The sequence below is a fragment of the Clytia hemisphaerica genome, unplaced genomic scaffold (assembly GCF_902728285.1).
Source record: "Clytia hemisphaerica strain Z4C2 unplaced genomic scaffold, Clytia hemisphaerica genome assembly, whole genome shotgun sequence".
Lineage (NCBI taxonomy): Eukaryota > Metazoa > Cnidaria > Hydrozoa > Leptothecata > Clytiidae > Clytia > Clytia hemisphaerica.
The window spans coordinates 203,828-217,837 of record NW_027103537.1 but is presented as its reverse complement, the minus strand read 5'-3'; the positions used below and the strand labels follow the sequence as shown (position 1 = coordinate 217,837).

The following is a 14,010-nucleotide window of genomic DNA, read 5'->3' as shown; positions in this document are numbered from 1 at the left end:
GAAAATGACACTTGAATCGGTAACTAGAGGTATCATATTATCTCAAAACAGATAAAAGTGCAACATTTTGAAACTGGTTGGTTTCAAAAAGCCACCAGTGTTGTCAGCCACATAAACGACTCATAGCTTATCTTGAAATATCTTGTAACCTAGTAAGCCACTTAATTTCGCTCCAAAACAATTGGAAAGGTTAATCATTCTACTTATCCTTGGTGAAAAAACAAACGGTTAGCCACCAAAAATACCAGAAAATCGGGTAAACATTTTTCCAAAAATCGGGAAATTGGGAAACCTTTTTTTTGGAAAATCGGGAAATTGGGAAAACTTTTTTCCAAAAATCAGAAAAACAGGAAAAAATTTCTCAAAAATCCAAAATGCGTGAGAAATCAAACTTTTCAAAAATTACGTGAGACCATGTGGAAATGCAACCAATGCGTGAGAGTTGGCACCTCTAATGTACGAATGTTGAATGTTTGAATTCAAATGTTCGAATGTTTACATTGACTCGATAAACCTTTATTTCACTGGGATCTGGTAGGATTTCAATTCATTCCAAGAAGTTTTGAAGAATGATCTTGGACAAGCTTGGCTTGATCAATTTATAATAGAACAACTTTATATTTTATTTTAGCAGATAATTTCTGAACCTTTTTATTTCCACACTGTTAACATCGATTTTGGACCCAACACCTCTATTTTGGTACACAGGTAGTAAAAATCTAAATCGATTTTGGACCCAACACCCCAATTATAGTACACAGGTAGTATATGACAAAATTGTTTCTCAAACACCCATCCACCCCAGGATACATGCCACCTTCTGGTACACTGACCCCCCCTGGTTATATAAGTGTAATAAGGTATTTTGAGAAGCACCAAAATGTAAGAAATGGAACTATACATATACGAATAATTACCACAGTAAAATAATGATAAAAACTAGATTTACATAATGTGAACAATATGCAAGAAATATTTTTGCTCTTATTTTTAACAATCATAATCGTATATTGACGAACAATATATTTCATCTTCATATTACGGTAAAGAAATTTTGTTTTGTTCCTCGAATTAGTATTTTTTTTTTCTTTTTAGCTGGGATCTGGGAGTCTGGGCTGAAGGTGGGAATTTTAGGATAAGGTGGGACCTGAATTTTCAGGTGGGACCTGGAACCCCCTTGCACACTATGAGATGAGCGAATTTGATTATTTCTAGTTTTCAAAAGAAGCCAATTTAATCTTTCTTCTACACTACAAGATTACACTTTAATATAATGCCAATTATGCATGTAAGTTTTACATCAATACTTTCTTTTTGCATATGTTTTGCATACTTTCTAAGGTAATTTCACCACGGCAATTCGGCCACCATAATTTTTGCATACAATTCAATATGGCGGATGGAAAGGCGAAAAGGTCTATGACCAGACAGGTCATCATAGTTCGCACCCCCCCTTTATAAAGGGGGGGTAGCGATGTTCAGAAAATCTCAGAAAGGGGGGGTAAGAGAATTTTTTCTAGAAAGGGGGAAGTTTTCAGAAAGGGGGGGTTCATCTAGAAAGGGGGGGTAAGATGTCAGTGGTATGTTTTTTTTGTGTTTTCCCAAATTAGAAGTTTTATTTTTAATTTACAATGCAACGTCTTCTTTATTAATTGTTTAGTATGTTTGAAACATTCGATTCAAAATGATTCTATTTTTTTCGCAATGCAGTGTGTTCTATTTTCTTTTGTTTAGAATTTGGGGGGGGGTAGCATCAAATTTTAAAAGGGGGAAGAACCTAGGGTAGGGGGGGTAGCTCTAGGGTAGGGGGGGTAGTGACCCCCTTCCGAACTATGATCATTCATTTGAGGGATATGCATGTTAGCCTCCACTGATGCAAGTTACCCGATCTCACGGTAAGGAAGTCTGCAAGTATTTTCAGACTTGAAAATAGATACCCTGTCGGCACATCTCCGTACCCTTTTTTGCTTAGTTACCCCCTTCTCCTGCGAGAACCCCGTGGTAAAAACTTTAATATATATAATGGCCTTCTTTATTCCCCACCGGCTATGGGTCTTTGTAAATAGTTTTTTGGACATACAATAACTTTCACGAGAATGATCGCAAAATGTTTCATGCCACGATTTCACACAGTGGTGGTTGTCACAAAAGGCAAATGTATTCATTTTATTTTTTCAAAGTTTCACGTTTCAAGGCGTGTAAACGGGCCTTTATAAAAATCGAACGCTCAGAACGTTCTAATTTGAATTCGATCACCAGAGCGGGGCAGGTCATTGAAGTGAGTCAAAACATTCCTCCGAAATTTTTGAACGAATAGGCAGAACCTGGGGAAATATTTTCAGCTTTGTCTAGATATTTAAAGTCATGCATACCTATTTTAAATGCTCCTAAAAGTACAGTAGTTGTTCACTTTTTCTAGGTAGTAATTCCATAGAATGCAGCCCCCCTGGCTCTTAGGGGGGGCTAGAAGCTAAAGTTCCGGTTGGGGGCTCTTTTTCCCTAAGATCAGGGGGGGCTACTTACTCAGGGGGGGGGCTATTTGTTTAGGTCTGTTGACTGGGGGCTAACCTAACAACTTTTTCCAAGAACTAAGAAATTTTTCTTTTTACATTTTGGTATTTTGTTTGTGTGATAATGAAGTCGTACTATTGACGTTTGTTGATTAGAATTTCAAAAGAAGACATATACATTTGGTATCTCTTTCTCTTGTGTGGACATGCAAAATGAAGACCTTGCATTGTTTGAAATTTTTTCCATTCTAACATTTTTGTTTTTTTTTGTATTGTGGTGTGTGTGTGCGGGTGTGTGATATGTGATAAAGTTTGTTTATTGAAATGAATGACAAATAAAGAACGCAGCTATTTTCATGTGGTGTTTACAATTTTCTTAAGTTAGAATTGTCTTCTACTCACTTTTTTCAAAATAACAGTTTACTTTTCTTATAAAATTTTATTTTTTATAGAAGGAAAATCTTCCTCTAGCTATACAAGGCCAATAAATTTATTGTGAACTTCATATTCTATGGAAAATTTTCGGTATTATACTTCTCTTCTGTGTTATAGATGAACAAAAAAGAAACTCAGAAAAGTAATAAGCCAAAGCGAGGATCCGTGAAGGGTTTCGATGGCATTCACAGAGATTTGACAGTTCAGATTTTTAAGCATAAATTAAAATTTTTTTTTGGATTTTGGTAGGGGGGGCTGTCTATTTCGAATTTTGGTGGGGGCTAAATCTCAGGGGGGGGGGGCCGAACCTTCAGGGGGGGGGCTTCAACCCCTCTGCACTCTATGTAATTCTTTATTTTCTTTTGCTAGTAAATTTACTATGGATTGCTCCACATATGGGTCTATTTGAAAAACCACAAGTGATTATTCAATCAAAAGTGTTCGGATAACAAGGTGTTAAATTTGTCATATAAGTATAGTTGTTCGGTGTGTAAAACAATGCTAAAGGTGAGACGACTTGAAAGGGTGGCCTCATTTCTTTGAAATGAACTTGCGTCGCAAGGGCTCAGTGGATCAGTGAGACAGGATTTGAGGTCAGCATATCTCAGTGTGCAGTTCCACTGTTGCCATAAAAGTGTTGGGATTTTCAAAGTAGCGCAAGGACATGAGAGCTATCGTGCCAATGCTCACAAATGAACGAATACAATTATTATTTCCAATCTAGGATTTTCTTGTTGTTTTCCCGAGCAAAAATAACAATTCTATCGTAAATATTTATTTTACCACCTACTTAAAAATTTTAAGATTCGAATTGCACCAGTTTCACAGCTTATAAATAGTTTTTCTATCAGCTTTTATGCTTTCGATACAAAACTTTTCTCCAATTTTGAACCTAGACATCGTCCCTCACATGACTTAATGTTTAATCTCAAAATTAATACCTTATGAAATTTAGAGTTTTACTGTGGTGGTCATCTTTGAGATTGAGATTGCCCTTTTTTCATGTAGAGGAATAGTCAATGTTTTTATATGACAAAAAGGACAATCTCAAAGGCAGAACAGGATTGCAAGATTTCCAATTTTCCAAGACACTTATTTTGAGATTGAACCTTTAGTCATGTGAGGGGCGACATGTGACCCTTTAGGGTCAAAATGTGACAAAATGTTCCACACTGGTTGAAGCTGAACCAGCAAGCAACTCGCACTTTAAAATTTGCAAGTCGCAATTTTAATTTGCAACTCAAAATTTTGATTTTTCAACTCGCGATTTTAATTCTCAACTTGCACTTTTGATTTTCCAACTCGCGATTTTAATCTGCAACTCGCAATTTTGATGTCTTAACGGGAAATTTTCAACTCGCAACTCGTACTTTTATTTGGTTAAAATAGCAACTTGTAACTTGCAACTCGCAAAAACTAACTCGCAACTCGCATATTTGATAGCAATTCGCAACTCGTAGGACCAACTCGCAACTCGTATGTTAAAAATCCACGCCAAGTTCAGGCCACAAAACTTTAGTTGGTCTTTATCCTTTAGAAGTTTGTTCTTTTTGTATTTTGGTAGAAGGCTAAAGTACAATAAACTGGCTGTGGAAAAAGGGAAAAAGCACCCCTGGTGACTGGTAAACAAATATTGATGCCGGTTTGAGGATAGAGCATAGCCATTTACATTAAGTAAAATCAGAAATGGGAGATCCATTGAAAGATTTGATGCAGTGTATTTTATTTATTCTTTGAAGCAATCACCTTCAAATAAAAAGTATGTTCAGTATCTTAAAACATAACTTTTGATTGACTGAACCGATTTTAAAGTTTTATATATACCAAAGTTTATATTTAATAAGCTTTACTCTATAGAATTTAGAAAAGAGTCAACAAAAAATCTAACAATATCTTGACAAAAGTATATACAGTAAAACCTCCAATTAACGGACACTCTAAAAGGCGGACACCTCTGATAAGCGGACAATTTCATTTTCCCCGGCCGTTTCCTAGTCAAATCCTCATAAAAAAGTTTCTAAAAGGCGGACACTCAATTAGCGGACCCTCTGATTAGCGGACAATTTTGTTCGCACGAAATGGCCAAAACCCCTATTTTAGCTCTCCAATTAGCGGACATTGAATATCAAACAGGTCATAGACGTCCAAAATCGAAAAAAAATGTTTTAGATATTTTTATTTCAAGCACTTATTAGTCTTATTATTCAAATCATTTCTACAAATTTCCAGTTTTCCCTTGACCCATTCAACGAATTTAGGTGGGCCAAAGAAATCATAAATCACAGATTTTCTTTTATTTGTTAAAAACTAAATTGTTGCGTTTTAATAACCTTTCTCTTGTTCTTCTATGGCATAGTGTCTGCAGATAAGTACTTTAGACCCCAATTTTGTATTTTTGACACCCTGAGATGGCCTAATTTCAAAATTGGAGCTCCGAGATTAAAAGTTTCTAAAAGGCGGACACTTCTAATTAGCGGACACTAACCCTTTCCCTGATGGTGTCCGCTAATTAGAGGTTCCACTGTACTTTTTTTGGCACACTGGGTATAATAAAATGACCCATTTGCTACTTGGATGTCATGTTGAATAATTAAAAATTCTAGCCTTGAAACAATGACACATTGATACATAATTGTTATATGTGTACATTAATGTTTTTCTTATCATTGTTTTGATGCTGGAGTTCTATATTATTATTATTCAACATGACATCCTAACTAGCAAAAGGTCTGTACCAAATTTTTATTGTAAAAAATATTTAAAACTATTTTGATATGTTGAATTGTTTTTCTTCAATATAGTTTATTCATCTAGTTACAAGTTTTCTGCTCATTATGCAACATTATTATTTTTGCTAAAATTTATTTTAAATTCAGCTCCTGTTTTTATTATAATTCTTAATCTTTTTCTGCATGATCAAGTAGGTCTGATCCCAGCTTTTTAATAATTTAAGTCTCTTGTTTTTAATTTGAAGATCAATGGGACCAAAAAAGCCAAGAGGTAGAGAGGTCCCTGCCCCTCATGTAGCTCAAGATGTAGCACAAGATGAACCAAAGATGGATAGCAATAATAACAATGAAATATCACTAAAAGACAGTGTTGATATCAAACCTGGTGCTAAGTTGGATGTAAAGGAACTTGTTGACACCAAAAATAAAAATAATACTGTGAAAGAGGAAATGCCAGAAAACAACATTCTCCTTGTCGGAGATTTGGTTTGGTCTAAGATTCCTGGCCATTGTTGGTGGCCTTCAATGGTTTCTTACGATCCTTGTGATGCCATTTATTTTACCAAATCAAAGAATGGTAAAGATGCATCCAAGTACCATGTTCAATTTTTTGGCGACAGATCTTTAAGAGGATGGGTTTCAAAAGGCAATGTTATTAAATTTGAAGGTACAAATTTTTGATTTGGTGCTTTGTTTTTATGTCTGTAGTTTGCTGTTTTCTTGTTGAAATGAATTTGTGAGAAATTTTTATTGTGTCGTTCTTTTGTTGATTTTGTTTCCAATTTTTTTCGTTTTGGTAATAAATAAATCCGTAACAAAATACACCATGCCAAAATATTGCTAAACAAGGTCCTTTGAAATGTAGAAAATTGACATCAAAGCCACTTATCGCAAATTAACAGCCCCTTTTGCGTGTAAATTACTTTGAAAGAGATTAAAGAGTGAATTTTTGTCCTGTTCTCACTTAGAAAAAGGGGAAATCCCATGTCTTTTTAAATAAACTTAGCCAAGGGGGGTTTAGGCATATGTGAAAGCATACAGGGGGTATTGGGCTTTTTACATTTAACTGCATACATACTTTGTGAATAGCCTCCTACACAATTTCATCTTAATTTCAGCTATTGCTCAATTATCAAAAAAAATATTTGTATTCATTTTTCAGGTAAAGATCATTTTATGAGCTTACCCACCAAGGTGTTGAAGAATAAATCTAAACCTTCATCTGGTCAAAAACAGTCATGGGAGAATGCCATCAAACAAGCAAATAAAGCACTAACAGTCTCAAGAAATGAAAGAAAGTTAAAGTTTATGGTCAATTACGAGGATCCACCTGCCAAGGTACTTTTTCTATGGATTGTTGAGGAATCTTTAAAATGAAAACTTCACTAACTTCAAATACTCTACAAACGATTAAATCTTGATCGCTTAGTTTTTAGAGTGCTATTAGTTGTAATCAACTGTAATATGTGAGTTTTGAGATTCCAAACTCTGAATATTTAGTCATTATATCGACATGAAAAAATTTATGATCCTTTTGTTAGTGTAAATTGAAACAAAAAACCATTCCTAATCACTTTAATATTTTCATCAAAAACAGGCCAAGAAAAAGTCAACAGTGGCCCAGAAAAAGCCTTCTATCCCTGCAAACAAAAAGCAAGAAAATGACCAACATACTGACCATGCTGTTTTAAAGGAAATTGCCTCCCCAATCAACCTTGGCACAGGTGAGAGTAATCTTAATGACAGTGGGATTGAGGATGCTGGATCAGATTTGGTGATTGACGAAGAACCAGAGAAAAACAAACGCAAACGAAAACAAAAAGAATTTGCTGATTACCATACAGGCATCGTTATGAATTTGGCAATCAAAAGTACCCAGTGGAAAGATGTACCAAGTAGTACAGAAAAAAAGCGTAGTCCACGTAAACGAAAGTCTAATGATTCTACTGGTTTTATGAGCCCTGCCAAAAGTCAAAACGTTTTTGAAAATGAAAAGGAAAACCTTTTGATCAAGATAACCCCTAAGAAGAAAGGACAAATGCGTGTTATTTGTAGAGGAAAAGAGTTTCTAGATGAGAAACAGCCAAAAAAGAAATCTAAGAGCATGCGAATCAGAGGAAAGGAAGACAAAAAATATACTAGAATAAAACCTGTTAAAAACGAGGTGGAACTTATAGAAATATACGATGATACTGCAAGTGAAGCTTCTGCAAAAATCGGCACAAAATCTATAAAAGCTGAACTAGAGAAAGAACAAACTGGGCGAAAAAAGATTGCAGAACAATCAAAAGATAAAGCTGAAAATAAAAATCTCAGCAAGTTCAAAAAAGAAGAAATCTATGCCTTTTGTTCCATGTGCGAAGAAGCTTCGGATGACTTGACTCTATGTGCAGGTGTTTGTGGACGATCCTTTCATTTTGACTGTCTCGGCTTAGGTTCAAAGCCTAAAAAATTCTCTTGTGATGAATGCCTTACTGGCCACCACACATGTTTCTCATGCAAAAAGAATGGTGAACTTATTAAATGTTCTCAAGTGAGTTGTGGAAAGTTTTATCACCCTGATTGTATGAAAGCCTTACAGAACTTTAAACAAGATGACAAACCTAAATCTAAAACCAAACAAAAAGAGGTCAATGTGAACCGATTTTTCTGTCCACAGCACTCTTGTAAAGTATGCGTTCAAGAGAAAGCCTCGAATCCAGCTGTAACATCCATACCAAATTCGAAACTTGTACGATGTATAAGATGCCCAACTGCTTATCACCAGAAAACATGCTTCATTGCTGGTTGTCAAGTCATCACATCTCAATTCATGATTTGCGACCAACATTATGAAGAGGAAAACCGCAAAAAGAAAAATCATGTCAACGTACCATGGTGCTTTGTTTGTTCACATGGTGGAACGTTAGTCTGCTGCGATACCTGTCCAGCTTCGTTCCATTTAGAATGTCTTGATGATATTGATGGTGTCCCAGAAGGTGCTTGGAAATGCAAGAATTGCAGAGAACATAAGAAACCAAAATACGGAGATATTGTTTGGGTTAAGTTTGGCGTGTATCGGTATGAATTACTTTTTTGTAAAAGCTAAAGGGAAAATACTCTTGGTTGAATAAACTTTCTGTTTGAGAGTCCCTAGAAGCGATCTTCTTATCTGAGTTCACAAGTGAAAGCAAAAATTTTGATGCATCATCAATTTTGAAATTTGCATGAGAGAGTTTCTAAATTCATTTTTTCACTTGTTTTTATTGCAGTTGGTGGCCAGGAATTATTTGCTTCCCAGAAGAAATTCCCGAAAGGATTGCCAATCTACCTCATTCACCTGGGGAATTCCCGCTGATGTTCTTTGGATCACATGATTACAGTTGGATTCACTCTGGTCGCGTCTTCCAGTATGAAGAAGGAGACAAAGGAAGTAGCCTCAAAAAATCTACCTCTCTCGGAAAACACTTCTCTAAGGGTAAATATGGTTCTCTTCTGCATCATGTAAACATATTGAGATTTTACAAGTCCTCACTGGTCGTAGTCTGCAGGCTGTTTTCTGGCAATCCACAAGATATTTGTAATATGTCCGTATTTTAAAATAAAAATGTAGATTGAAAACAGTATCAGTCAACTTACACTATTAGGGAAATGTATTTCTTCACGTTTACCACCATATTTTCGTCTACAGCATTGGAAGAAGCCAAACTTGCTTATGTTGACTACAAGAAAGAACAAGACCTTCTCACTGAGTCCCTGGACAAACGAAAATCAAAGAAACCACCACCTTATAAATCAATCAAGGTAAAAATGATGATTTTTGTGTTTATTTTACAAACCACAAAGACTTCCGGATTGAATTTCTTGGTAATTCATTTTATGCTGTTGTAATAGACGATATCGGCTTTCCGAATTCTCCCCGAATGATTACCCATGATGCATTACGCAAAAAAATTCACGGACAATATTGACTTACTGAATTTTTTTGCGCAATGCATCATGGGAAATCATTCGGGAAGAATTTCGTTAAGATATCGTCTATTCCCCAAATACTTTTGACGTTTGAGCTTGTATTCAAAAAGTAACTTTAACTTTCAGGTTAATCGACCAGTTTCATGTATTCGCACAATTTTGGACCAATCAGAATGGCCCATTTGTGAATGTTCAGCAGAGGACGGTTGTACTGCAGAATCGGAATGTTTGAACCGTATGCTTTACTTTGAATGTAATGCCAAAACTTGTAAAGCTGGAGCAGCTTGTCAGAATCAACGCATACAAAAGTTTCAGTACAAAAAAGCAAAAGCAATCAAAGCAGAAGGAAAAGGATGGGGATTGAAATCAGAGGAAGGTAAAATGCTGTTTGAGCTTTAGTGATCAAAATAGTGTGGTTGGTTTTTTCATGATATGCACCATTGCGATGTCTTCTAACATTACATCACGAACCAAACAGCTGTCTGGTTGTAAGTGACGTATTGTCTAATCTTACGTCACATACAACCAATCAGCTGTTGGGTCTATGGTATGATGTCGAAGACGTTACAGTGATGCATATCATGAATTGCCTTCTTCGTTTTCTTTATTGACATATTATTGGACCTACCTCCGGGTACCCCGGTTGAGGTCCTATAGATTAACCGTTGTCCGTTTGTTCGTTCGTTCTTTCGTCCGTCCGTTCGTTCCTCCGTTCGTCTGTTACCAGCTTCTCTCGAGATTGGCTCATTAGTTTTTTCTGATTTTTGGCACATAGATGCAAAAATGGCAATGGCCAAAATGTGAGGGATTTTTGAGAGAAAAAAATTTTCCGGCCGGAAATATGCCGGAAAAACTGTTTTTACGCATATTCTCGAGATTTTATCATTAGTTTTTTCTGATTTTTTGCTCAAAGATGCGTATTAAATTTTTCCGTTCGTAAATGCCGGACCTTTCTTTATAGTTGGTTGTTTTTTCATTCAAAAACATTATTAATAGCGATGCCCACCATCAAGCATGTTTCAATTTTCAATAAAATTGATTTTTGAAGCCGGAACTGTTTAAAAATCGCAAAGATAGTATTTCTTGAATTTCTCGAGCTTTACTTTATATTTTTTTTATGAAATTTTGCACACTAATGCAAAATGATAATACCTAAAATGTGACGGAGCCTGATTTTGGAAAAACATTTTTTTTTCGGTCGAAAATGCCGGAAATATGCTGGAAAAACCGTTTTTTGACATTTTCTCGAATTTTCATCCTTAAAACTGATTTTTGCGACCAGAAGTTTCTATTTATTTTTCCCTACAACCCTTCCCTCTCCCCCCATCAACAATCGATGATGAATTTATTGCGTTATGCATTTTCGCTAAACGCTATATTTTCTGACTGATTTTTTTCATTTTTCTCCTCGCATTGCTATCTAACTTTCATCATCAGGTAGGTCCATTCAGCATCTAGCTTGTTTTTTTAAATAAAATGTTCAAAGAGACCTTGAATTGTCCAATAAGGAAGTTTGATTTTACAAATACTTCAGACTCTAGATCATGCAGCCTTATCTTTCAAAGTTTTTATGTGTCAACAAATTATGAAAAAGTTGTATTCCTGTCTATGAATTCAATAGAGTGTGGAAAAAATGGCCTCCTAATTTGCGATGTAAAATCTTCGAAAATATCGAAATTTTTGAAAATGATCCAAAACTGCTTTGTTACTTTCAGAAATCAAAAGTGGTGATTTAGTCGTGGAATATGTTGGGGAACTCATCGATGAAGTCACATGCCAGAAACGAGTTCAAGAATACCATGAGAATGAAATCTCTGATTACTATTTTCTTACCATTGATCGTGACAACATTATTGATGCCTACCCCAAAGGGAATCTATCACGTTTTATGAATCACAGTTGTAACCCGAACTGTGAAACACAGAAATGGACAGTGAATGGAGAAGTGAGAGTTGGTCTCTTTGCTAACAGAGACATTGCAGTTGGTGAAGAATTGAGTTTCAATTATCATTTGGATTCCTTAGGTAATCAGAAAACCAAAGTCTCTCAACATTGAGGTTGATTATTATCACCACTCGTATCAGAATGCTTTTTTTCAATTTATTGCTGAAATTGTCTTTAAAAACTTTACCTTCCAATACAGAGCGCAATTTAAAGTTTGCACAACTTTCATTAAAATAAAGTCAGCCTTTTTCTACTAGAAGTTCCTTTTTCGTTGACAACCTGTCGAATTTCTTTAGGTAATGAAAAGAAACAATGTAAATGTGGTGCGGAAAATTGCAGTGGGTTCCTCGGTGTCAAACCCAAAACACAACACGCAATTTCCATGGCCGCAAAAGCTCAGAAAGGAAACAAGAAAATCAAGCGAAAACAAAAGCGTGTTAAAAAACAACCGAAAGCCCAAAAGACAGGTATGTTGTTCTATCGATTTTCAGGAGAAAATTATTGCTAGTTAAGGCTTCGCATTTCTCCGCACAGCTTCACATGTTTATTATTTATGTTTGTATTATAGTTCACGAAGATGATTGTTTTCAATGCAACGATGGAGGGGATCTAATATTGTGTAGTCGTGGTGGATGTACAAAATCTTATCACTTGAAATGTCTCTCTTTGGAGAAGAAACCGTATGGCAAATGGGAATGTCCTTGGCATTTCTGTGACACGTGTGGTAAAACTGCCAAAGCCATGTGTGCTTTGTGTACCAATTCGTATTGTGAAACTCACAAAGATGGAGAATTGTTTCCACTACGTCAGGATGTGACTGTCTGCTCAGACCACTCGGAAGAAGAATTCAAAAAATTCATTTTATCATTAGACGAGAAGCTAAACGCCCTTACCATCCTTAATGAAGCTTCACCGGCGCCTTCAGTAACCTCTTCAGTTGAAATTGTTGATGTGAAGGAAGCTACCCCTATTGAAATTCTGGATGATTGTGAAGATGCTTCTCTCAAAAAAGAAGGTAGAAATAAACGTAAAACTAAACAAGAAATAACTCTTCAAGAGGAACCGTCCAAAAAGAAATCGAGAAAACCCAGAATAAGGGGATCTAAAGCTTTTTAAAAACAGCTGTGGTGTTAAGTTTTAAACAGACGTTATACTGTATAGTAAAAAGTAGGTAAGTAGTAAATTTAGTCATATATTTTTCAACGTTTTTAAAGGGTGGGGTAGAATGTAGGTAATATTGTTTTTAAAAGTTTGTTGTATCTTTGACTTTCTTTTCGTGGTCTAGTAAGCTTTGAGATGAGTTGAGTTTCAAAGAGAAAACGAATGGCTTCCAAATTGAGGCCCTTTTATGCTGTATTAATAGCAGTGGGCTATAGAGACCTTTTTTTTCAAAATTAAGTTTGCATAATTTTTTTTGGTTGGTTGGGACCCAAATAACATAAATCTAAGATATTTTTGGATATTTCCAAAAAATGGGCGGTTCTCCGCCCTTTTTTATGCCCAAAATGGGCCATTTTCGGGCCATTTTGCTTGGAAAAAAAATCTAAAACCTGCTGTGTTGGCGCTACAACCATCAAATTAGGCTCAAAATGATCCTTGGAAAAAAGTAGGATTAGAATGTAACAATTATATACCTCTGTCATATATATAAACTTAAAAAATTAGGTTTTCAGGCCAAAATGGACGGAAACCAGTAAAACCCAGTGTCTTCCCGGTTTCCGTCCATTTTGGCCTGAAAACCTAATTTTTTTAATTTTATATACATGGTAAGAGGTACATAATTGCTACATTCTTATCCTGCTTTTAAATTGACTTATTTAACTAGTTTTATGACATTAATAATTATTAAAAACACCTTTGAAAGTAGTTTTTGTTTAAAACAAGACTAGTTTTTATCAAAATTGGCACTTTCAAGGAATTTTCTCAAAAACTGTATATCAAAAACGTCTAAAAATACCTAATTTGATACCCCTTTTTTACCTGTTTTTTACACTTTCCGAAAAGTGAATTTTGAGTTTAAAAGCTCATAACTAGGGAACTTGTGCGTCAAATTTAAAAAGTAATGGCTCGGATTTTAAGTTAGGATATCTACTTTCTAAATAATAAAACTCCAAGCACTTTGGGACATTTGTTCGGCCTCAAGACGCCGAGAAACGTCCGAACTTTTTCGTGGGTCACCCGGTATATATGGCAGAGGTATATAATTGTTACATTCTAATCCTACTTTTTTCCAAGGATCATTTTGAGCCTAATTTGATGGTTGTAGCACCAACACAGCAGGTTTTAGATTTTTTTTCCAAGCAAAATGGCCCGAAAATGGCCCATTTTGGGCATTTGGAAATATCCAAAAATATCTTAGATTTATGTTATTTGGGTCCCAACCAACCAAAAAAAATTATGCAAACTTAATTTTGAAAAGAAAGGTCTCTATAGCCCACTGC

At 35.4% G+C, this 14,010-nt stretch overlaps 1 protein-coding gene across 1 annotated transcript; it reads left to right on the top strand.

Annotated features, from left to right (window-relative positions):
* Positions 1-5,888: 5,888 nt before the first annotated feature.
* Positions 5,889-12,772, top strand: LOC136799968 (histone-lysine N-methyltransferase NSD2-like). Its single transcript, XM_067056593.1, has 9 exons — positions 5,889-6,341; positions 6,837-7,012; positions 7,272-8,734; positions 8,926-9,131; positions 9,345-9,457; positions 9,752-10,001; positions 11,341-11,649; positions 11,866-12,036; positions 12,138-12,772. Exons 1-9 carry the CDS (start codon positions 5,924-5,926, stop codon positions 12,683-12,685), a joined length of 3,654 nt encoding a protein of 1,217 aa, XP_066912694.1. The 5' UTR covers positions 5,889-5,923; the 3' UTR covers positions 12,686-12,772.
* Positions 12,773-14,010: the final 1,238 nt, after the last annotated feature.